A 25,470-nucleotide genomic window follows, 5' to 3' on the forward strand; every position below is an offset into this window, starting at 1 on the left:
ACCAAGCACTCCCCTCTTAAGTGGATGAGCCAGGCCAAAGACAGATGTCACCAGATGTTTTTTGTCTTTGCAAATCATTAAGTTCTCGGTAGAACACAGAGCAGGCCTGGTTGCAGGGAAACGCGGATGCCCTGTCCCGGGTGCATTGTCTGGCGTGTGTCCACCCCCTCAGGGTTGAACAAAGGGGAGGGGTATGTAACACAGTGAGGGGTTGTGTCTGGCAAGGCAGGTATTTTCCTCCCAGCATGTGAGGCTGGGCTGGTTTCCAGCCAGGTGAGGTCAAATACCTGACCGGAGTTGAAGTGTCGGTCCGGGTTTTGGCAGCACCTTGCTGTCCTTAAATCGGCAGCCGTTCTCAACAGAGATGTCTCTGTTTTTGGGATCTGAGGCTTTGTGCCGTGCTGGAGAACTGAGAGCCGCATGCTGGGGAAACAGGCCCCCCTAAAGCTTGTTTTGGACTACTGGAGGCAGAACTGCCAGCAAGGTGACTTGTGTTATATGAACTTTCCATTTGTGTGAATTAACACCAAGACTGCAAAGTTACGTGCTGTTTTGTGCAATTGCCTCAAGTGTGAATAAACACTGACATTTTGAGTTAAGAACTTGTATTTTGCCTCTGTACTGCACCCGCTTACCCTATCTACCAGAGTGAAGCCCCACAAAATATATATATTTTTTTATTTTTTTTATTTTATTATTATTATATATTTCAGACAACCCCTTTACGATACAATTAGAGAAGGTCCTCCTTAAGATTCTTACACAATGTATTTATTGTTTGGTCTGGCACTGTTCAGGGAGTTTGTGGAGTATCTCAATACAGGGAATAAAATGAATATGAGGTTCACCAATAATTTTGGAGGCTCTAAATTAGAATTTTTTGATGTATTGGTATTGGTAAAATATGGTGAATTGGTCACCGAGGGCTATCGCAAGCCAACGGCGACCAATTCACTTTTACATTTCTCCAGTTACCACCCGGATAGTGTAAAGAGAGTAGTCCTATATTTAAGAAAGATTAACGGGACGGAGGAGAGTTTCAGGAAACAATCCTTAGATCTGAAGAAACGATCGTTAGCTTGAGGTTACCCGATGGAGTTATTGAATGAGGCTATGCAGAAGGCTTTATCTTTGCCCCGAAGTGTAGTAACATCAGGGAATACAAATGTTAGGAGAGAAAGGATAATCAGAAACATTTTGTTTTCTCTTTTAAATATAGTCAAATGGGGGATCGGATTAGGAAAGTAATAAGAGAAAATTGGGACATAGTGGAAATGGACGATAGTTTAAAAGAGATCAGAGGGTCTAACCCATTAGTAGACTTTAGGAGGAGCCATACTCTTAAAGAGAGGCTGGTTAGGAGTCGTTTCGTGGAATCAAAATCTGATACATGGCTGAAAGATTGGGTACCTGCAGGTGTGGTAATTGTTCCTACTGTAAATATTTTTTGGGAATTCCGCTGCCTAAAGTTTCCACTTTTTTGGACCCTCATCAATCTGATATTGATGACCTTTCCTAAGAATAGGCCATCAATATTATAGCCCTGTAAGACCAATGGGCAATTAACGTGGTGGAGGCCTCTATTCCACCTCTAGGAACTAGAGCCCACCTGACCCCTTATTACAGCCACATATAGGACAGGTGCCCCCCATAATAGCCCTTACTATATTCTACTATACATTCATGTTTACAATACAGGCCACATTTTCCAATTGCATGGGTCTGCTTGGGTCAAGGGTGTCTGATGGGTGGTAGGTAAAAATGATCTTGTATCCTACAAGATGCAGGGTAGGGCTTGATGCCAAAAGCTCCCTTGTACCAACTGAATTACCAGTTCCACCCAATGGGTTGTGAGTTTCAAGAACTAGATCAGAAGAACCCATCGGGGCAGGTAGGTCAAGACTTGGATGGTCTTGGGGCAAGTGCATTTAATGCCTCTCTCTAATCCCGGCCTAAAAATTAAAGGAATCAATTCTGATTAATGAAATGAAATAAAATAACCAATTTCCATTCTTGAAACATTGTAGTTGCTTTGTGTGAAGGTCCCTGAAAACAATCCTCTGAGAAATACAATTTTTTTTTGCTGTTTTTGCTTCTATTTTTCATTTTTTTCATCTTCACAATGTCGGGTAATTACACATATTTTTGTCTTGGGAGACAGTTGTTGATGGTTCGAAGTCATTTCAATATTTGTAATCCAGCAGCGGCGTGCGCTGGAGGCTCCCCTCTTTATTCCTTTGGTAGATCAGAAAATATATCTGCTTTATTTGAATGTATCCTGAGGTTGAGATTCAGATCCAACGTTACAATATTTCATGCTCAAAGACAATGCAGGATAAACATGCTCCATGTTGTTTCTCGAAAAGAAAAAAAAAACTTTGCACCAGAAAATGTTTTCATTCTTCCGGGGAATTTTTTTTAGTGTATCGATCTGATGTACGTTTCAAGTACTAATGACACCATGGGACATTATCCATGGAATAGGGAATGTAGTGTAGAGTTCTAGACTATAAAGTGTTGTATGTGCGGGTCAATTTGACCAGTTGTATGGTAAAAGTGTTCCGAAGTTTGGAAGTTAGCAGGTTGGTTGCCACAAACTCTTGACTGACAGGTCCTTCCTGATCCCCATATGCGTGCATGCATTCCTCCCCAAAAACAAAAGGAGCATGTGGAAATTCAACATGCCAGATCTGACCCTTTACCAACATCTCCATTCGGGGGAAAGTGGAGAATCCCCCATATACATTACATAGATGGCCAATTCTGCCAAAATAAGTAAGTTCGTCCAACCTACATTGAATTTTTATTGCCAACCTAAAGAGCATCTGTCGGCAGATTTGTACCTATGACACTGGCTGACCTGTTGCAGGTGCTCTTGGCATCTGAAGGCATCTGTGTTGGTCCCATGTTCATATGTACCAGCAATGCTGAGAAAAATGAAGTTTTATTATATACAAATGAGCCTCTAGGAGCAATGGGGGAATTACCATTACACCTAGAGGCTCTGGTCTCTTTGCAACTGCCACGCCCTCCCCACTTTGATTGACAGGACCAGGCAGTGAAAGCATCATTACAACTGGCCCTGTCAATTAAAGTGCAGAAGGCGTGGCAGTTGCAGAGAGAGCAGAGCCTCTAGGTGTAACAGCAACGCCCCTGTTGCTCCATGAGGGTCATTTGCATGTTCTAAAACTTATTTTTTTCAGCAATGTGGGCACATATGAACGTGGGACCAACACAGATGCCTTCAGCTGCCAAGCGCACATGGAACAGGTCAGCCAGTGTCTTTGGTACAAATCTGATGACAGACGCCCTTTAATCCCCTTGAAAATGTCTTAGTTCTAATGACATTAAAGGAGTTTTCTATCATTTTCTGAAAAAAGGTGGGGGTCAGAATCCTAGAATCCCAGTAATCAACTGAATCAGCCAGCAGCCACTGTAGGAGAAAAGTAGTAGTACATGCCGATCATGCAATGTATGGCTGACCATGCAATACACATACATCAACCTAAGGTGGTCGTGTTGAGGGATGGGAGTAGTAATTCTGGATCTGGTCACAGTGTTCAGGTGGCTAGGCTAATATCACCAAACCTCCCTCACTCCCACGGCTGGCACAGTGAAGATGTGGTCCTACTGGGGATGTTTCCCCAGGGCTCACCCTGCGTGATGTCTACTGGTTGGCGGTGAATTAACTCAGTCAGACTACACTAGACTGAGCTCATTAGACGAGGAGGAGGAGGCATATCTTAGATTTTCCTACACCTTTCTTCTAGAAACACATCTCAGAGGTTTGGTTAAAAACATATGCTTAGACATTTAAGGTCACAACACAGTATTTCTCTGCAAGCAAAAGTAAAATAGTAAAAAATAGTTTAAAACATTAGACACAAGTTAAGACATACAAACTAGCTACTAGTAGGACATAGGCAGTGGTATAGCTATAAAGGGTGCATTTAGGCTCCCAAAGAACCTTATGTGGAATAAGAAGACACCTGTTACAGCTTTTACATTGGGGCCCAGAAATTCAAGTTACGCCTCTGAGCACAGAGGATGGGGTTGTTTTAACAACACTAAAGCAAAAGAGCTCCTTCATGTTCCATCAAGTATGCTGCCAGAATATTCAATTCACAAAAATGGGAAAGCATATGTGTTTCTGTCCTATTGCAGTGAACAGGTTATTCTGAAGACCAGCTCAGAAAGCTAAAAAACGAAAGGGTGTGACGCTTATAGAAGCACCTCATCCTCTACATTTTTGAGATTGGTACAGTTTTGGCTGTTTCTGTGTGATGGATACACTGGTCTTAACAATAAAGGTTGGGGTTATAGGTGGTCATACATCCCATCGTGGTCATATTCTTCCATGAGGTTCTTGAATGTCAGTTTACCATTCATTTGGCTACCAAAATGCATCTTTTTGTGAAAGGTAAGTAGGACATATACATAAGATGACTGGTTGTTGGACTGATCACCATCTTTCACGATCCAAGCTCGGCCCAACTTGCATACGTAGAGAATGAGGTGAGGGGAGAAATTCCCTGCCAGACACCTGTGACAGCAGAAACTTATGTACTGAGAGCAAAAAGATCAGTCATTGGGGGAGTCAGAAGGCCCATAGTAGATAGTCAGGGGAACCCTCCAACACCAACGTGTTCAACCAAAATAGATCTAATGCATATCAGCAACTTTAAAACAGACCCTCCAAATATTGTACCTTCTATTTTCCCATAGGTGTGTTATAATTGAAGGCATGGCCAAACCCTCAAAGTTCAACGTTACCAGTTGACCCTTTAATGTGTATGGGGTTGACCAAACTCTCTCCCAGTAGGAGATGTTGGGGGATAGAAGCATCAGTTGGATATCACCATGTTTGATCCTTTTGTGCTCTGGGGATATATGCCACCACTAAAGGTGTCTGGCAGGGACTTATTCCCTTCCAACCCATTCAGAACATGGGACATCAGGAGGAATAACTGTTGGCCAATTGAACGTTTGACTGACAACTATCTATTCTTTTTAATATCTTTTTATTGTTTTCAATACAAGGGGTTACAAAACAATCAGCAAATCAAGGATGCGATTGCCACATACAATGATACATGCAAATAGTACATATTCACTGGTAATGCACAATCATGAATAGCGAACAATCACCATAACAAAGATAGATAATAGGGGACTTTTACGCCCACATTAAGCAAGTAAAGGGGGGCTCAGTACTTTATGATTTGTGAGGCCGCAGGGAGATCAAGCACACAAGACCTATAAATTTGGGAGGAAATTCTTGACTTTATATATTGAAGGTCAATAAAAACCTGGGGTCCCTAAAACATCTACCTCCAAGTAATGACTACAAACTATCTAAAGTGTATAGCCAGCTTAAAGGTAATGTATCATCAGAAAATGACCTATTGTGTATATCCAATTTTTGTCTTTAGAACATAAAAAAAAATCATGTTATTTTTAATTTTCAACAAAAACTATAAAATCCTGCAGTTTTCGCACTCGCCACGAAGCCTAATGATAGGCACCACTTCTTGATCTGTACAGGTCACTTTATTGCAGTTATCTGCTTATCTGTCATTTAAATCCTGCCTGTAATGATTTATCTATTCCTTCCTTGTACAATGACCTCTGCACAAGTCACAGAGCATGCCTAGAAAACTCTCCCATCGGAGTCAATGAGGTCCCCTCCTGACCATTGTGTCTATGGACCATGGGACTGCTGTAAAGCTGTTTTCTTAATGCTTTCTAAATGCTGTTAAGAACAGCTCAGGCAAGATGGCTGCCCTCTTAATTCAGGAAAAATAAAAAATAAAAATCTATAATCATAAAATAAAAAAACTGATTAGAAAAAAGAAGAAATGTGTTACTATCTAGTTTTAACTGATAGATAACATTTTTGAAACACGTTTCCTTTAAGTGACAAATACAATTTTTCTCGGGATACATAATTAACATACAGGTGAAACTCGAAAACTTTGAATATCGTGCAAAGTTCATTTATTTCAGTAATGCAACTTAAAAGGTGAAACTAACATATGAGAGACTCATTACAGGCAAAGCGAGATATTTCAAGCCTTTATTTGTTATAATTTGGATGATTATGGCTTACAGCTTATGAAAACCCCGAAGTCACAATCTCAGGTCCCCTTTGCTCAGGGGGTATGGATTCATTAGCTGACTAGAGTGTGACACTTTGAGCCTAGAATATTGAACCTTTTCACAATATTCTAATTTAAGTTGCATTACTGAAATAAATGAACTTTTGCACGATATTCAAATTTTTGGAGTTTCACCTGAACATCTCCTTTCCCGGGAGTGTGTGTGTGTGGGGGGGGGGGTGATAACTTCTACAATGTGGAAACCATACTGTAACAGCACATACAGAGATTATATGCAAACGCTGTGTGAAAGACGACTGGCCCATATAATATTTCTATATGCCTTACAGTGAAATTGAGTTTTTGCGCATTATTCTGTGTTGAGGTTTCCCAGAAATGAACCCATGCATGCAATGTCCATCGGACGGACCAGCCTTCAATCATCTGTCTTTTCGCGCAGGGGTGGCATTATCTGTACTATCCAAGACATTCCAAGTCTCCATTTCAATGAGTGGCGATAAAGAGAACATCTTCCTGTTGGTCGTCCTGAGCTCGGCAGCTTCCGCTATTGTTTTACTCCTTTTCGTTTGTTTTTTCTTCAAAAGGAAGAAGATTAAAAGTGAGTATCGCACCATTATTATTCTGACTAGGTTTCACTCATAAATTTTGATGGTGTTAAAAGGGTATTCGGGTTACCATAAATATAACTTGTGTTTTAGACTAATTCATCATCAATAAGTCTCTAGGAGCCGTTACACCTAGAGGCTCTACACTCTCTGCAACTACCACACCCTCTGCACTATAATTGACAGGGCCAGGCAGTTAAAGTATCATCATGCCTGGCTCTGTCAAAGTGCAGAGGGCGCGGCAGTTGCATGGAGAGCTAGGTGTAACGGCAACGCCCCAGTTGCTCCTAGAGGCTCATTTGCATATATTAAAACATAATTTTTCTCGGCAATGCGGGAACATATGAACATGAGACCAACACAGATGCGTTCAGATGCCAAGTGCACATGTAACAGGTCAGCCTGTGTCATAGGTACAAAACTGCTGACAGAAACCCTTTGACATCAACTGTTTTCACAACTTTTCCATTACAAAACTTTTTCTTCCAATTTAAATGATAATTTATTAATGAATATTGCTTAATCCTTTACAAAATACAATTTAACATAAGCCCTTGGATTACTCACATGGTTACTTTTTCATGATAGTATTTGAAATACTTCCTCTACTTACACCTCTGTCTTCTAAACTATAGGCCAGGGGGTGTAATATAAGCTTTTGAGTTATTAATCACAAAAATATAATCTCCTTGCCTGAATAATCAGAAAATTCTAATATATGCAATACATTTGATTTAGAAATATGGATGGGAACAGATAAATACATTAACCTTATTACAAATTTGTATTACTTCCCGATACTCCTAATTGTGGACAGGATTGTGATATTGATAGCTTATCCTTCGGATAGGCTATCAATATCAGATTGGCAATAGTAAGAGAAATACCACTGCACACTCAGGGTTAACGTGCAAGTAAAATTATTTTATTGTGACATATCCTCCAATGAATACATAGGTAGATAAGGAAGAATGCCTGTTTTTGTGACTCCAAATCTCGACATTTCGGTCAATTCAGACCTTGGCCACATAAGTCACAGGAGAAAAGCAGAAGTAAGTCAGGGGGACCCCCGTGGCACAGCGTGGAAGCTCTGCGGGGGAGGCTCTTGGCCAGTGTCACTCACACTGTCTACCTATATATTCATTGGAAGATATATCACAATAAAAGAATTGTACTTGCATGTTAACCCTGGGTGTGCAGTGGTACTTCTCTTACTATTGTTTATTTGGATCATATCCACTCCACTGAAACACCTCACAGATTGGACAGCCAGTGCAGCCCAACCAATTTACCAGTATCTGATTGGCAGGCATCCGACAACCTGCACCCCCGCCAGTCAGCTCTTACCTTGTAGCTCCGGTCCCAGAACTACACAACTCTGTCTATGGCGTAGTAAATGGGTCTGGTTACCATCCACTTCAATAGGAGCAGTGCTGCAGTTACGTACCAGCTACATCCACTATACAATGGACTCTCCAAATAAAGAAATGGACACAGCGTCAATAAAATAGTGGAGACCAAAAATGCACGTTGTAGCAGTCCTAACACGCGCTTTTTAATCCCTTCTGTTAGCTGTAGATTTACTGTGCGTCAGTATTACAGGTCAATATTAGCGTCAGGTCTAATTTATCGCTGACAAGTTAACCATGCATTGCCCCAACATTCAAGTAGTGGCCACATGACAGAGTTGGGAGGGTGGCAGCAACAGCGGCAGTACCAGTGACAGTAGTGACCCCATGACAGAGTGGGGATGGGGCCAACAACAGAGACAATAGTGGCCCCATGATGGAGTGGGGGGGGGGCAGCAGTGGCAGTAACAGTGACAATAGTGGCCCATTACAGAGTGGGGAGGGTGGCAGCAGTGGCAGTACCACTGACAGTAGTGGCCCCATGACAGAGTGGGGACAGGGGCCAAAAGCAGTGATAGTGACAGGGACAATAGTCGCCCCATGACATAGTGGGGAGGGTGGCAGCAGCAGTGGCATATGGCACAATATTGTGGCAGATCACAGTAGTAGCAGAATCCAAAAACAGCAGTGCGATAGCAAGGCCCAGTGATCTGCATGTGCTTGTAAAAATGTACTATGTACACATCAGTAAGCTAAGAAGCTCCATTGTAGAGGCAGCAGGAGGGTGGCAGCATCAGAATGGTAGCAGAGTTTTCTGGTGTGCCAACACACTACAGTCTGATCATTAGTGGCAGAATAATTTATTCTGTTACATCAAGCACTGGTGTCTGGAAATCATTGATCCACGCCTGATTAATCTTTATGAGGGTTAGTCTCTCAATATTTTGAGAGGAAAGGAGAGTTCTCTTAGGTGTAAACATGCCCCCCACCACACTGAACACCAGCGCCGATGCCACACAACTGGCCAGACAGGAAAGCATACACATGGCAAACTTGGCCAGCTGCAGCCACACTTCAAGTTTGCATGCCCTGAAGTCCAGGGGATCTTGGATCATGGGTCACCGGGTGCAGTCCTAGTATATCACCACCAGCTGGTTGAGGTTCTGCTGCATGTCCTCCTGCTGCTGGGTGTTTTCTTCAGTAGGTGGCTGAAGAAAACTGCTCATCATAGACTCCAAACTAAAGGTGCTGCATAAGGAGCTGGTACTGCTCCTACCCCCCATCAGTCATGGCAGTGGAGCGTAAGAGCATAGGGTCCCCCTGGTCAGACCTTCCTAAAGATGGACAATGTGGATAGCCAGTAGTCATCCCTCTGCTGAATCATAACAATGCGGCTGTCATTACACAAACATGACAGTATGCATCTGGCTATGTCACGATGTGGGGGGAGGGTAGGAACACCAGTATGACAACAGAAGGAAAATGACCAAGAACTAGGCCTCAAGGCTAGGGAAAGGAAAACAGTAACCACCTAGGAAACCTTAAACCTAGCCCTGACTCCTGTCAGTATGAATAGACCTAAAGGTGGAAATATTCATACAGCGTAAACCTAGGCCCTAGTAACCCTGAATATCCCTAGGAGTAGTGACAGGGTCTGAGACTACTGATTCCTTCCCAGATGAACGAACCAGCATCTCCCTAAATCCTAGTAAACAAGGAGCAAATGGGAACAACCAAAATACAAAGAGAAGTAAACTTCTCTTCAATAGAAAATGGATGAGCAGGAACTCAGATGAGGACCACACACCAGCTCTTCCAACTCCAGGCAGATAATATGAACCGCATTGTATGAAGTGTGAGTCCAGACTAAATAGAGGAGCAGTAATGACCACAAGCTGCACCTGAGACAAGAGATGTGGTCATTACCAACAACAACACTGCAACAAGTTAAAAACAGATAGGCTGTCAGATAACCTCACGTGCAGCCAGTCTCTCAGATCTTCTAACCACTGTCATGGGAGGGACCATGACAGGCTATTTGCGCAAGGGACTCTGAGGGTCTCCCTGCCTCTGTCTCCACTGCATACTGCCACAGTCTGTCGGGGTCATCTGCATTGTCTTCGTTGCCGCCCTCCATCTCCTCATGCTCTTCCTGCTCTTCTCCTGTCGCTTGGACAGATAAACCACCTAGTTGTGTATAAAATTCCCAGGGTGTTTATGTCCTCTTCCTCCTACACTGCCAGTTCATCCTCCTCAGGGCTCAGGTGGACATGAAATGGAGGCGCCACTTCTTCTGTTCCCTCACCAATCAGATTTATCACTATCCCCCAGGTCGTGAAGAATTGGAATGACATAATTTATCCTATAGTTCTGCCAACTGTGGCCTCCTCCTGAGCAATCGGCAGATGTCATGCATGAGCTGCCACTGGATAACATGGAAGTTGATATGGCGATCTAACATATGGAGCATGGACTTCCAACAAGTGGAAATCTTGCACATCAGACGATGTTGGGGAAGAACATTTTGCCTTTGCAGCTCAAGGAGGGTGTGATTTGCAGGGTAAGAGTTCAACAGCTCTTGTAGTTCAGTGGAAGACTTGAGGAATTGATTGACAATGAGATTAAAGACGTGCACTATGCAGAGCACATGCGTCAGCTCTCCCTGACGCAGCACAGACAAAATGTTCTTCCCGTTATCAGTAACCATGGTTCCTATCTCCAGTTGGTGAGGAGACAGCCAGTGTTCTATTTCGTTATTGATGATACGGAGCAGTTCCTCCCAGTGTGGCTCTGTTCACCAAGGCTGACCAGGTGAAGAACCATGTGACAACGCCTAGCTTTGCATTGGTGATATGCTGGACAACCACTGGAAACTGTCCCTATAGGGGAGGGTGAAGACAAGGTGGATAATGAGGAGGAAGAGGCGGACATTGGCGCAGAAATCCCACGATTACAACATGGAGGCGGCATTGCCATTACCTGGCCAAGTTGCTGATGTGCCTGGTCTGGATCAACATTTACCCAGTGCAAGTGGGATGTAAATAATGTATATTGTTCTTGAACGTGGTTACAACTCTAACAGATGTGATGAGGAGTAGGAGGAGGATGAGAATCAGGAGAAATAGACGACATTGAAGTTGATGGGAAGGAATGAAAACCTCCTTTTGCTGATGTTGTCGAGTCCTGATTGCTGGAGCGGGGGTGCGGGCCGGTAAAAGATACAACTGTTGCTGCATCAGTCTGTAACACAAAATGAGTGGCACGGTTCTCCCACAACACTTTATGGTGATGCTCCAGGTGTTGACGCAGGGCTGCCGGTCCAACATTAGCACCCTGGCCACACCTCACCTTCTGCCCACATAACCTGCATATCGCCACACTAACATCCCCCAGCGACTTGGTGAAAAATTCCCACATTGCCGAGTATGGCTTTTTCTCTCTACTGCTGCATGATGCCTGCCGCTGATTTTATTCACCCGTGCACTGCTAGTGTGTTCCTCACAGGTAGTTTCCTGAGTAGCAGACGGTGTGCCCCTCCAGCGTTTGGCAGCAGATCTCCCACTGCTTCCACCCTGCTGTCTCACGGACACGCTTCCACCTTGCTGTCTCACGGGCACGCTGCCCCCTTTCCCCCTGATGATAACGATGCCCCCTCTTCACCCGGCTCCCACGTGTGATTGGCTACATCATCATCTACATCTGTTTAGTCGTCACTTGTGTCACCCTCACCTGTCTCTTGTGCACGTAACTGACCTCTCACAACATATGCTGACACTCAACTGTCATTTTCGGTAGTTGCATGCCTAGAAGAGTCTACAGCGGCAGTTGCGTGCATAGGGTGTTTGCCACCCAGGGCGGGTCCTTTCTCTGGCAACCCCCCAATACTTTAAAAAATGTTACCCCCTCACAGTAGTATTGCCCTCCATTGTACAACCTTCACAGTAGTTTTGTACAGATGTGTGCCCCCTCACAGTAGTTATGCCCACATTGTGCCCTCTCACAGTTGTTATGCCCACATTGTTCTCCCCTCATAGTAGTTATGCCCACTCTGTGCCCCTTTAATAGTTGTAATGCCCTCTTTGTGCCCCTTCACAGTAATAATCCCCATTGTGCCCCCTTCATAGTAATAATGCCCATTGTGTCCCCTTCATATTAATAATCCCCATTGTGCCGCCTTTATAGTAATAATGCCCACTGTGCCCCTTCACAGTAATAATGCCCATTGTGCCCCCGTTATATTAGTAATGCCCACTGTGCTAGTAATGACTTCTGTGCCCCCTCCATAGTAGAAATCCCCACTGTGCCCCCTTCACAGTAATAATGCCCACTGTGCCCTGTTCACAGTAATAATGCCCACTGTGCCCCCTTCATTGTAGTAATGCCCTCTGGCTCTCTGCCCCCTCCATAGTAGAAATGCCCCCTGTTCCCCCTCCATAGTAGTAATGCGCTCTGTGCCCCCTCTATAGTAATAAAGTCATGAAGTCCTCTGTGCACCCTCCATAGTATTAAAGTCCCCTGTCTGTGCCCCCTCCATAGTAATAAAGCCCTCTGTGCCCCTCAATAGTAATAAAGCCCTCTGTACCCCTCTGAATAAAAAACTAAACAAAACACAGTAACTACTTACCTTGTCCCGTTCCTAAAGCTCACATACCTCACTTCTCTGCAGGCACAGATCGCTCTGCAGCACTGTGTGGGAGGAGCTTATGCAGTGTTTTTTTTGCTGCAGGCTCCACCCACACAGGCCGGCAGAGTGATTTGTGTCTGCAGGCTGAATGGTGGAGTGGAGAGAAGTCTTCCTGCTTCATCATTCTGTGCACGGCCGGCCTGAAGGAGGGGAGGAACGCGGGGAGCTGAACGGTGAGGGACAGGACCGCAGCTCCTGGCCCTCCAGCAATGAGCGCTTTCATCTGTATTGATGGAAGCGCTAATTGCTTCTGGCACCCCCCCGAGACCTGGCACCCGTGGGCGCAACACACAACCCCTCACACCCCCCCTCCCCCTTAGTACGCCACTGCAGAGAAGACCTCTCCTTCAGGTCTGTGCTGGCCTGTAACTGCTGACTGTCCTCGCAAAGCTCATCCTTGCTGAAAAGCAGCATACATTACTTGGCTAACAGAAAGAGCAACAAAAGCATGGTGTCCGAGAAACCCATTGATTCCTGGCTGTGTGTACCTATTGTCACTTGAGATGATGTTGATGTCACGGATGATGGAAGTTATGAATAAAACATCTGACTGGCTTGATCCCAAACTAAGGAGCATATAGGTGACCCCTATAAAACCTTAAGAGCTCACCCTGACTGCTAAGCACATACAAGGGTCTCAAAGGTAGACGATTGTATGCCCACGTACCTAAGACAGTGTGACACCTGAAAACCCTATAATAGTGAGGGGACACGACCACCGACTTCCTGCACTTCATACGGAGGGAGTCAGGGCCACCTAGAATCAAGCCAGCAAGGAAACACAATACATGAAAGGACTTATCTGAACAAGCAGCAGCAGAAGCCTCCAGCAGTGAACACTTCAATCCAGGAAGTAGTATAAACCGCAAAGTGAGGCAGTATGGGAGGGAATATAAAGAGGAAAGAGGATTAGTCTAAATAGGTGACACCTGGGAGAAGGAAATGAGATGAGAAAGTGAAACCAAAACAAAGAACATCATACAAGAGGTAGAGACGGACATCTGTCAGACCTTCTCACAGAACTGACGGTGACAGTTGAAGAGCGAGTCAACTATTCCAATACAGCTGGATTGTAGGCCAAAACAGGACCACTGGATGACAGTGGTAGCTCTGGCCTGTTGCTGCGGCTGCTGCTACCATCACCTCTTTTTCTGCTGCTACTTGTGCAGGCTACAGCAACATTTTTGCCACTGCCCGTTCCTTTGCAGGCCCCAGGCAACTGTTTGTTGGCCATAGTGTATAGTACCTGTATTAGATTAACTATGAATGTTACTGTAGTTGAACAAGATAAACGCGGTGATATATTAGACCCCCCTTTAATACTGAGGCACAGTAATTCTATATATAAATATCAGATTAACTGCGAATGTGCCAGCAGTTCAACAAAAAGCAGACAGCTATATATTAGACTGCCTTTAACACTGCGGCACAGTAATTCTATGTGTGAAGGCAGTTTGCCTGGATTTGTGGGAGGGGCTGAGGTCCGCCTCCAGCCTATTTAGGGCACCCCCTTTACCTGGCTCCTGCACCGTCCGAGGTCTGAGCTTTGAAGGAGGAAGTCGCTGGTGGAGTTACTGGAGAGTTACCTGCGAGTTGCTGAGTCTTGGAAGTTTTGCGTTACTCGGTTCACTGTGGGTCACGTTTGCCCGGTATACTATGAGTCATCCATACGGTACAGCTGGGGCCTCACGGTTGCCCCCTGTACCGGCTCATTTCATTTCACCAAACTTTGCACTCATGTCACAAATTCTCGTTACAAGTCACTATCATTTCATATCTGCGGTACAGCACAGGGCCTCACGGTTGCCCCCTGTACTAGCTCAATTCATTTCACTATTTTCATTTCAACCATGTCACAGTTTCACTCCAAGTCACGGTTTTCATGTCTGCCTCCATTTCCGGTCATGCATGCACGCGTACCACACCGCATCCCCACTCCTAGCACCACCAGCACGTGTACCAGGTTCCCATGGCGGCCACCAACGCCGTTTCCCCTCCTCACCAACATCTCTCTCACACACATTCAGGTCACAATTTTCGTCACAAGTCACCATCATTTCATGTCTAGCAGGCTTGTTCACATGAAGATTGGTCACACCACACCACCACTCCGGTCTGTACCCCTGCAGCAAGCAGGCAGGTTGTCTCCTGGGCTCAACTCTCCCCCCCCCCCCCATTCCTGCTCATTTCACATCATGCCTCCCCTCGTTCATCACAGCGGCATGTTCACAAACACTCACACTTGCCCACAGGTTGGATCGTTCCAGCAACACCACACATTCTCCCCCTCCACATTCAGCGCTGCTGCTACGGACTTCCCCGTTCTCCCCACCGCTGCACCGGCCCGTCCCGCTGCTTCTCCTGCCGCGCTGCCGATGGCGGCCGCCCGCGTCCCGGTCCCTGGTCTGCGCACGCGCGGCCGGGGTACTGCGCATGCGCGGCGGCGTCGGCGCGTGCGCGGTATCCCGACGGCCGTCCGCTGGTGCGGCTGGTGTGTGGGGAGGGGGCCGCCACAGGTCTGCTCGGCCCCGGTCCAGCCACAATACTCTGCCCCAGGCTGCAGCCACTGCCCCCCTCCCACAGGCGGCGCAACCCAGGAGGGGCTCAGACTGTTCCCCATCACATTACACCCCCACCACACCAGGCCACAGCCCCCTTCATTATAAAACCCGCCACATCACCCGCGTACCCCGATAAAGGAAAAATAAAAATTATGTAATTAAAGCTCCATAGTATCATAGGGAGGAAACCCGCCATGTAGTCCCAAAAAAAAAAAAAAAAAAAAAATTTTTCCCTCAGGGTCATAGAAGAGAAACCCGCCATATAGTCCTGGCAAAAAAAAAAAAGTTCTGCGAATCACACCTTCCTCCACGTCACGGGGGCTCATTTCGCACCACAATAAAAATCCACACCATTCAAAACGCATCACACAATCACCAAAGAAACCGCCATATGAAAAAACAAAAAAAACAAACCCGCCATAGAAAAAAGGAAAAAAAAATAAAAAATAAATAAATAAATAAACCCGCCATATGAAGGGGAAAAAAAAAAAAAAAAAAAACCGCCACATCACCCTCGTGCTCCATGGTCCAAAATAAATAAATAAATAAATAAATAATAAAAAATGAATAAATAAATAAACAAAAAAAAAATAAATAAATAAATAAATAAACAAATCAATAAATAAAAAAAATAAAAATTTTTTTATTTCTGCCATTAGTCGCCCACGCATGGCTTCTCCGTTTTAGTTTCACTCACAGCACTCCGCCATTTGGTCTCCCACACGTGTCTTCTCCGGTTTAGCACGCACCCACGACTCCACCATTAGTCTCCCACGCATGGTTTCTCCGGTTCAGTTGCATACATACGACCCCGCTATTTGAGTCTCACGCCTGGCTCCGCCATCAGAGTCTCTCGCGCATGGCTTTCTCCATTTTAGTGTTTCACATACAAATCCGCCATTAGTCTCACACATGGCTTCTCCGTTTCAGTGTTTCACACATTTCTCCGCCATTAGAGTCTCTCACACATGGCTTCTCCGTTTCAGTGTTTCACACATAACTCCGCCATTAGAGTCCCTCACGCATTACTTCGCCGGTTAGTTTCACACACATTTCTCCGCCATTACAGACTCTCACGCATTACTTCGCCGTTTTAGGTTACACACAATTCTCCGCCATTACAGACTCTCACGCATCACTTCGCCGTTTTAGTTTACACACAATTCTCCACCATTACAGACTCTCACGCATTACTTCGCCGTTTTAGTTACACACAATTCTCCGCCATTACAGACTCTCACGCATTACTTCGCCGTTTAGTTTCACACACATTTCTCCGCCATCACAGACTCTCACGCATTTCTTCGCCGTTTTAGGTTACACACAATTCTCCGCCATTACAGACTCTCACGCATTACTTCGCCGGTTAGTTCACACACATTTCTCCGCCATCACAGACTCTCACGCATTACTTCGCCGTTTTAGTTTACACACAATTCTCCACCATTACAGACTCTCACGCATTACTTCGCCGTTTAGTTTCACACACATTTCTCCGCCATTACAGACTCTCACGCATTACTTCGCCGGTTAGTTCACACACATTTCTCCGCCATCACAGACTCTCACGCATTACTTCGCCGTTTTAGGTTACACACAATTCTCCGCCATTACAGACTCTCACGCATTACTTCGCCGTTTTAGGTTACACACAATTCTCCGCCATTACAGACTCTCACGCATTACTTCGCCGTTTTAGTTTACACACAATTCTCCGCCATTATAGACTCTCATGCATTACTTCGCCGTTTAGTTTCACACACATTTCTCCGCCATTATAGACTCTCACGCATTACTTCGTCGTTTAGGTCACACTTGTAACTCCGCCATTAGAGTCTCACGCATCACTTCGCCGTTGGTTTCACACAATAACTCCGCCATTAGAGACTCTCTCGCATCACTTCGCCGTTGGTTTCACACAATAACTCCGCCATTTAGAGTCTCTCACATATGACTCCGCCATTAGAGTTTTCTCACGTATGGCTTCTCCGGTTAGTGTCACACACATGACTCCGCATTAGTCTCACGCATGGCTTCTCCGTTCAGTGTTACATACATAACTCCGCCATTAGAGTCTCTCACGCATCACTTTGCCGTGTTAGTTTACACATATGACTCTGCCATTAGTCTCACGCATGGCTTCTCCGTTTGGTGTCACACATATGGCTTCGCCAGTAGAATCTCTCACGCACGGCCCTGCCATTAGAGTCTCTCACGCATGGCTTCTCCGCATTTTACACATATGGCTCCGCCATTAGTCTCTCACGCATGGCTCCGCCATAAAATCTCACGCATGGCTTCTCCGTATTAATTTCACACACATGACCCCGCCATTAGAGCCTCTCACGCATGGCTTCCCCGTATTTTACACGAATGGCTCCGCCATTAGCGTCTCTCACGCATGGCTTCTCCGCGTCAATGGTCATACATATGGCTCCGCCATTAGAGTCTCACGCATGGCTTCTCCGCATATATCTCATACACATGACCCCGCCATTAGAGTCTCTCACGCATGGCTCCGCCATTAGAGTCTCTCACACATGGCTTCTCCGTATTAATTTCACACACACGACCCCGCCATTAGAGTCTCTCACGCATGGCTTCGCCATTAGAGTCTCTCACGCATGGCTTCTCCATATTATTTTACACACACGACCCCGCCATTAGAGTCTCTCACGCATGGCTCCGCCATTAGAGTCTCTCACGCATGGCTTCTCCGTATTTAATTTCACACACACGACCCCGCCATTAGAGTCTCTCACGCATGGCTTCGCCATTAGAGTCTCTCACGCATGGCTTCTCCATATTATTTTACACACACGACCCCGCCATTAGAGTCTCTCACGCATGGCTCCGCCATTAGAGTCTCTCACGCATGGCTTCTCCGTATTTAATTTCACACACACAACCCCGCCATTAGAGTCTCTCACGCATGGCTCCGCCATTAGAGTCTCTCACGCATGGCTTCTCTGTCAACTTTCACACATATGGCTCTGCCATCAGAGTCTCACGTATCGCTTCCCCATTCAAATTCCACACACATAACTCCGCCAGTCGAGGCCGGCTGCGTGGTCCCACAACCAGCAGGTTCCATGTCTTTTCTGCCTTCAGACCCGCTCGCATGGCTCGGTCATCTGTGGCTTGCAATACATTATCTTGTGGTGACTCGCACGCATGGCTTGCGCCATTAGAGTCTCTCTCACGTTATCATTTTCTCTGACTTTTAATTTCTAGGTTGTCAGATTCCTCCTGGGGCACAACATCACGCCCCCTTTTGTCATGTCTTCTCTTCTGGGGTTACTTCTTTTTGCCACCTTAAACTCAAATGTCATACAACGCCATCACACTCCATCTCACTGGCATTTTACACCACATGCAAATCTTACACCCTAATAACATCAGTTGCGTGGCCTCTCACCAGATCAAAACCATACTCAGAGGTATTCGGAAGCGGAACCCGCACGTCCTGCCCAGAGGCGACCCGTTAACAATCATATTTTCGAGGCATTATCTGAATTACTAGACGCCAAGCCTTCTGAAGCAGATACCAACTCCATCCTCAAAACAGAAATTCACTTGGCCTTTTACGGTTCCTGAGGCCCGGGGAATTCACTACAACCTACACGACCCAAGCCACACCTTGTCTTCTTGTCTCCCACTTGGCAAAACACATGGATCATTACGTCCTGACCTTACCTCACTCCAAGAGTAGTCAGCACTTACCCGTCAACATTTCATATCACCCCACGCACAACAGATGGTGTCCAGTCAGGGTTCTGGATGCTTACAGACAACGTCACAAGTTCTACCCTCTCAACCGCTACTTCACTACATGGTTCGGTACTCACCACCACCACCTTCATGACCCTTGTCAGGTCATCCCTCACACAACTGGGCCTCACGCAGCCAACTACTCAGGGCACTCCTTTCGCTTTGGAGCCGCATCCACGGCCTCCAGTGCCAACGCCCCTACTCATGTCATCGGGAATTGGGGCGCTGGAAGTCATCCGCTTACTCGCGATACATTCCCAATCCAACACAAGAGTTAAGAGATACTTTCCAAAACATGTCGGGTTGAGCTATTCATGTATATTTGACTACAATAACTGGTTATTTCATTTTTGCCCTCTTCTTTCTCAGGCCTACCTCATCCTCGGTTTCGGCACACCACAACCGACTACGCTTATTCCCTGATTTCCTAGGGTTCTTCACTGTACTACCGTAAGCGCCTCACACAAGTGTGAAGGCAGTTTGCCTGGATTTGTGGGAGGGGCTGAGGTCCGCCTCCAGCCTATTTAGGGCACCCCCTTTACCTGGCTCCTGCACCGTCCGAGGTCTGAGCTTTGAAGGAGGAAGTCGCTGGTGGAGTTACTGGAGAGTTACCTGCGAGTTGCTGAGTAATTCTATATATAAACTAACAGATTGACGGGGATTGTGTCAGCAGTTCAACAAGATGCAGATGGCGATATATTATACAGCCCTTTAATACTGAGGCACAGTAATTCTATATATCAACTAACAGATTAAATAGGCTTATATCAGCAGTTCGCCAAAATGCACAAAGCGATTACACTCAACCTGCACTGTGCTGCAGTCTCCCTATGCTCTCCCTGCAATGTCTAAAAAGTCTCCCTACAATCTCTCTACACTGTCCCTGCACTCTCCCTCTCTAATATTCTACAACTAAAAGCTTCTGCAACACTTTCCCTAGCGCATAAGCGCTCATCACATCTTTTCCTAAGCTCAGCCCACAGTGAAATGGTGGAGACCACGCTGAATGAGGCTTTTTTATAAAGTTGTGTCATCACAGGGGATGGCCATCTGCTTATTGGCTGGCTGTACGGTATTATGGGTCATATCACGTTCCTGGGCTTCTTACTTTCACTTTGTAACATGTGCAGCAGGAATTTTTGAAAAAAAAAAACATTCATTTCCACGAAGCGCGAGGAAATTCAGCTTCGTGGCAAATCAAATTTTAACTAAACTTCAAATCAAATTCTGCTTCGATGATTTAATTCGCTCAACACCAATCACGATGCAGCTTTCTTTTTACCAAGAAATTTTTTATTTTAAATGTCCCTCCAATAAAGCTTGAAGAAGACAGAAATAGTCATGCCATTGGATATTTATTTAGATTCCCCCCCCCCCCCCCTGATCAGTTATTTCCTTGATGTACGCTGCTCAAAGGAATGGGGGAAGGGAAGTGACAACTGTCATGAACATACAGTAGTCACTTTTCAAGCCGATTCATCCGTTGACCTATTAACTAACCAAAATGCTTAACGACACTTGTGTTTGCAGCTTTTTCCCTTTTCAAGTGGGCGGTCACTCAGTTTGCTCGCACGTGTGTTGTTTGTGTCATGTTTTTGCATTAATTACCAGGCAAAGGAAAGTTTCATCCTCTTATTTCAATTAGAATTTATCAGAAAGACATAAAGAAAGGAAATGCTACAATTTATATGTTTTGATACTTACCATGCCACTCCTAAGATAGAATTCAGCTGTGTGTGCCCGAGGATACAGATCTGCTATAAATTCATTTTTATCTAATTTGTCTGAGATCTAAGCTTCCTGTAGAGGTCTGTGATCAAAGAAACTGATTCCGTCTGATGTTGGCTCTAACACATAATGTGTGCTGACTTAGTTCTGTCTATAAACCCGCACTGGGAGGCTGGGACTGTCCCTTGACACCTGTGCATAGTGAACTTTCATTATACCAGGGGATGGTGATAGCGACAGTTCCCATAGGCCATTCAATGTAATAATGAGCAAGGTTCTGGCACGTTGTAGTACTGGTCATTGTTGGGTAGATGAATGCTGTTCCGTGGAACACGATCGTTGTCAATGTCCATGTCAACAATTATAGTTATACTGGCACTAGATTGAGCAAGGGTGTAAATTGCCTAGATCAGTGATGCCCAACCTTTTTTGCACCAGGAAACCAGGGACCGGTTTCATGCAAGACATTTTTCCCGCGAACCAGGCCGGAGCGGGGGGGTGGGTAGGTGGTTTGTTGTATTCGAGGTGGTTGGTGTAGCTGAAGTTAATCACGTGCATAACAAAATACAATATGGCCAACATTGCCAATAATAACACTTTATAAAGGCCAAATTATACCGCTACACCATGACCCAGTTATTAATCATCCCATTTAGGTTCCCACTCAATGACTTACAGGTGATGGCTGGAGTAGTTCTCTATCCTTTTTTTCTCAGTCCTCGTGCTTCGTGGTCATCGATTTAAACTGAAATAGTGTAAAAAACAAAAGAAAATTATACATACCTGATCCATTTGCTCGCGCCAGGCTGGGAACCTCCATCTTGATTGAAGATCTCGGCTGAAATCCCATGCGTGGTGACGTATAGTATGACGTCATCGCAGCCTGTGTGAGATTTCACGCCAGACCTTTAAACAAGATGTCGGCGGCCAGCCCATTGCAAACAAATAGATCAGGTAAGTATAATTCTTTTTTTTTTAAACTGCATTTTTACTATCCAGTCTTTGAATTGTCCAGTCTGTAAATTGACTAGGCTGTGAATTGTCCAGTCTGTGAATTGTTCTGGTTGTCAATTGTTCCGGTTGTCAATTGTTCAGGTTGTCAATTGTTCAGGTTGTTAATTGTTCAAGCTGTGAATTGTCCAGAGTATGAATTTGTTCAGGCTGTAAGATGACCAAATGAATGGTCCAAGTTGTGAATTTTTCAGGCTATGCTTATATTTCTTCATTTATGTCACAATAAATAAGTGAGCCTGAAAAAGTACTGATGAGTTTGACCATGAGGTTTGCAAAGTTTGTTGATGATATTGAAGACACCAGAGAAGACACTTGGTTTGGTAACCCAATAAAGTAAAAACTTCTTCTGAGAACATAACTGTGCAGCTTGAAACTGACTTCTTTTGGGTATCTTATTTGAAGCTCTTAGTAAAATATAGTTAAAGATGAAAAAGCAAGAAAGAAGATGGGCAGCAACCAAATGGACAAAGTCATCAATAAATTTAAAGCTCTAAACTGAAGACAGGACATTCTGGGCTATTCATATATTTATATTAATCATGGCTGTGACACAATTTGATATCACAATAACACTTTCCAATTTGATCAGAGCACTGCATTATTATTCTATTTTAATGGAAGATTTTTACACCAAAAAATCCTCCCACCAGAGAAGATGTTTCTAACGGTCCACCATCCACCCACACAGAACATGTACACATCCACTTTTTGATTGTGCTGTGATCTTTGTTGTGTTGTACCCACAGGACGTATCATCAATATGATCTGATAGGTTAGTTGTGAATTATCCCATAAGAAAAAGACTCTAATGGTAAATGTTTGTCTCCAAAGTCACTTATAAAATTAGGTTGTCTTCTGCTTGGCATTTAGGGCTATTATTGTGTCAAAGCTTGAGCCCAATGGAGGATCCTCTGAGATTCTGGTCAGTCAGACCAACCCCAGTTAGCACAGCCTGTGTTACAACTTATTGATGTTTATAACTGCATAGAAAGTGGCTGTTGAGTCGATCCAGTCCACTAGCGTGATCTTTTTGGGTCCATTGACACATTGTAAACAAATCATACTTTGGGCCACAATGTGGCAAAACTGCAGCATTTTGCTGTAATTTCTTGGTAATTTCAGGAAAAATTGCAGTTTGACTGCACCCTTTAGGTATCAGAACTTGTTTGCTTAATTATTCTTTACTCCAAATCAGGTGACTACAGTTTCAAGGTAAAGTACGGTATATTTTTTTACTATTGTAATCCACCAAGTAGTTTAATTATTTATTCTTTTTTTTTTTGCTTCTTTTTCTTAGGACTAAAAGAAAATACAGTAATGAAACCAAGAAGATGACAAATATCGCAACACAGAAGAATGGATTGACGTAGAAATGGATGGTAGAGAGTTTCCTGAGCTTAAACATTCAGGGAATTGTGATATTTTTAACATGTTCCTGACTGGAGTATGGAAAATGTGGTAACTTGATGCACTTGAGTGTAAGACCATGTTGCCTTGAGAAACCTGGGCTGAAGCTACTTGCACGGCTTGATCCTGTAGATTTCATAACCATTGAACTACATATTTTTCATCTGTTTCCTTGGTTGGTAAAGCGGAAAGAGTTGTACATTCCATTTAAGAAGATTTACTGGAAGATGCCCATATACTATAACTCTTGATACCTAATTTAGATCATTTTCTCACTTAATACCTATCTCCTCGGTTTGGGAATGTCCATTACAGATCCATGTATTATAGGATTGATTGCCTATCACCGATAATTGTCCATTATAGTGGAAAATATAAATATAAAGCCTGTAGATATCATTTTATGACTACTCTGTACCGATTTTCTTAGAAGATTCCTTGGATGTTGAGGGTAAACCCAATTCCCTGTGTGCAAATGTGTAGCTTTATGGCCATCGTTGTTATGACCAGAGGGAAAACACTACTCACTATGGAAGCACTACTCACTATAGGGAATAAACCAAGAACTCACTCCCTCCAAGGAAACTGAGAGCTCCTTGATAGGGAAGACTTGATTCCACAAGCTTTAGGAGGAGAATTGTTAGCCTGGCTCTTCGGTTTATTGCTCTGTCTACCTAGGTGGACATGAATGAGTTTAGGACCTGTATATAAAAAATATGCAACCCAATGTGTGATGAGGGGATTGCATAGATACCATGGCCCTTCCCACTTCATTGAGGGTTTCAAAAACATACTGAATTGATTTTGAATCCTTAGCTATGTCAGAGGTAGTGAAGATCAGGACACATTTGTTCTTTACACTTTGATACCTACTGTGTGTGTATCTAACTACTTTGGGTCTACAACTCGTCCATAGATAAGGTTACCAAACTCTGCAGACATATTCTCCCTTATTGGGCCTCTCCATCCTAATAAAAATTTGACTTTTCTTGTCTGTAAAGTTGTCCTCTCTTCTTCTTTCTTAGTGAAAAATATTACTCAGTAAGCTGTGTGACAACCAGTACCTTCCATAACAGCGCTGCCAGGTGTTCTCACCTAGTAGGGACTATTTTAATCTGCTTTGTTTTGCAGCAGTATCACAGAATGGATCCTTAAATAACTAAATAAAGCCAAATGTCTAAGGAATTTTGATGTTGATGTTCTATGTTTAGGACGGGTCTTCGATATCAGATCCATGAGGATCCAACTCCCAGTATCCTCAGCAATCAACTGATTGAAGGGGTTGTGGTGCTCCAGCAAACACCATTTCAATTTTATTGTTTACTAGACACAGCACCATACATTTAGTAGTGGCTGTGCCTGGTATTGCATCTAGTGGATGTGCCTGATATTGAATGGGTTGTAGAGAGCTGCAGTACTAGGCACAGGCACTACAAAATGCGTGGGGTTGTGTCTGGTAAACAATGAAAGGAAATCAGTTCTTGTTTGGGTGCTGTCGTCCCTTCATTTAGCCAATCAATGGGGGTGCTTGAAATTAATTACCCATCGATCTAATACATCCTAAGCATAGAATATCCTGGAGGCCACTGTTAACCCCACTGAGACTTGTATTGGCAGCAGGGGGAGATGGAAAATCTCCTGGACCCCTTGCAAATAAGTGTTAAAGGTCCCTTAGGAGTTAAAACAATGTATATAGTTATATCTATATATGTGTACAGTAAGCTCCCCCTTGTGGTGGCTATAGGCAGCAAAAATGCATCAGTCCACTCCAGAATAGTGGCCCTAATGCTTGTCATCAATTTTCTCAGAAATAGATTAGAATATCTGAAGCTGAACAGAAGCTAAAGACAAAAGGGAGCAAATATTTACTCACTAAGCAGCCAAATTTTTTAACTATATTCAATCATATAGTCAAATATTCTAAAATATTATCTGTTATGTGGAGGATGCAACAAGGACCAACATCCGACCAGGTTCGAAGAAGCAAGTGGTGTTATGTGAGACGTCTATTGGCCATTAATGTCTTTTAGGAGTGACTATAATAAATCTTTTTCCTTGGAGGGTCGCCCTCTTGCTTAACATTATGAGATTTAATTTTAGACTTCGCTAATGTTTGTGATTTGGTCTGTCTCCCCAGCAATTAACATACACAAAGCATTTGTCACAGCATGGTTCCATGCATTGGCTGAGTATAGGATGACTTTCCTTGCCCTTGTTCATTTTCTTACATAT

General features: G+C 44.3%; 1 protein-coding gene across 1 annotated transcript in view; it reads left to right on the forward strand.

The window, feature by feature from the left end:
- The window catches only part of LOC122934682 (fibrocystin-like), an 84,024-nt gene extending 59,798 nt beyond the window's left edge, over positions 1 to 24,226 (forward strand). Inside the window, exons 5-6 of the mRNA XM_044290322.1 lie at positions 6,559 to 6,717; positions 23,129 to 24,226. Of these exons, the coding sequence (XP_044146257.1) occupies positions 6,559 to 6,717; positions 23,129 to 23,166 (197 nt within the window). The 3' untranslated portion in view covers positions 23,167 to 24,226. The remainder of the gene's footprint in view (positions 1 to 6,558; positions 6,718 to 23,128) is intronic.
- Positions 24,227 to 25,470: the final 1,244 nt, after the last annotated feature.

Source organism: Bufo gargarizans, chromosome 4 (genome assembly GCF_014858855.1).
Source record: "Bufo gargarizans isolate SCDJY-AF-19 chromosome 4, ASM1485885v1, whole genome shotgun sequence".
Classification (NCBI taxonomy): Eukaryota; Metazoa; Chordata; class Amphibia; order Anura; family Bufonidae; genus Bufo; species Bufo gargarizans.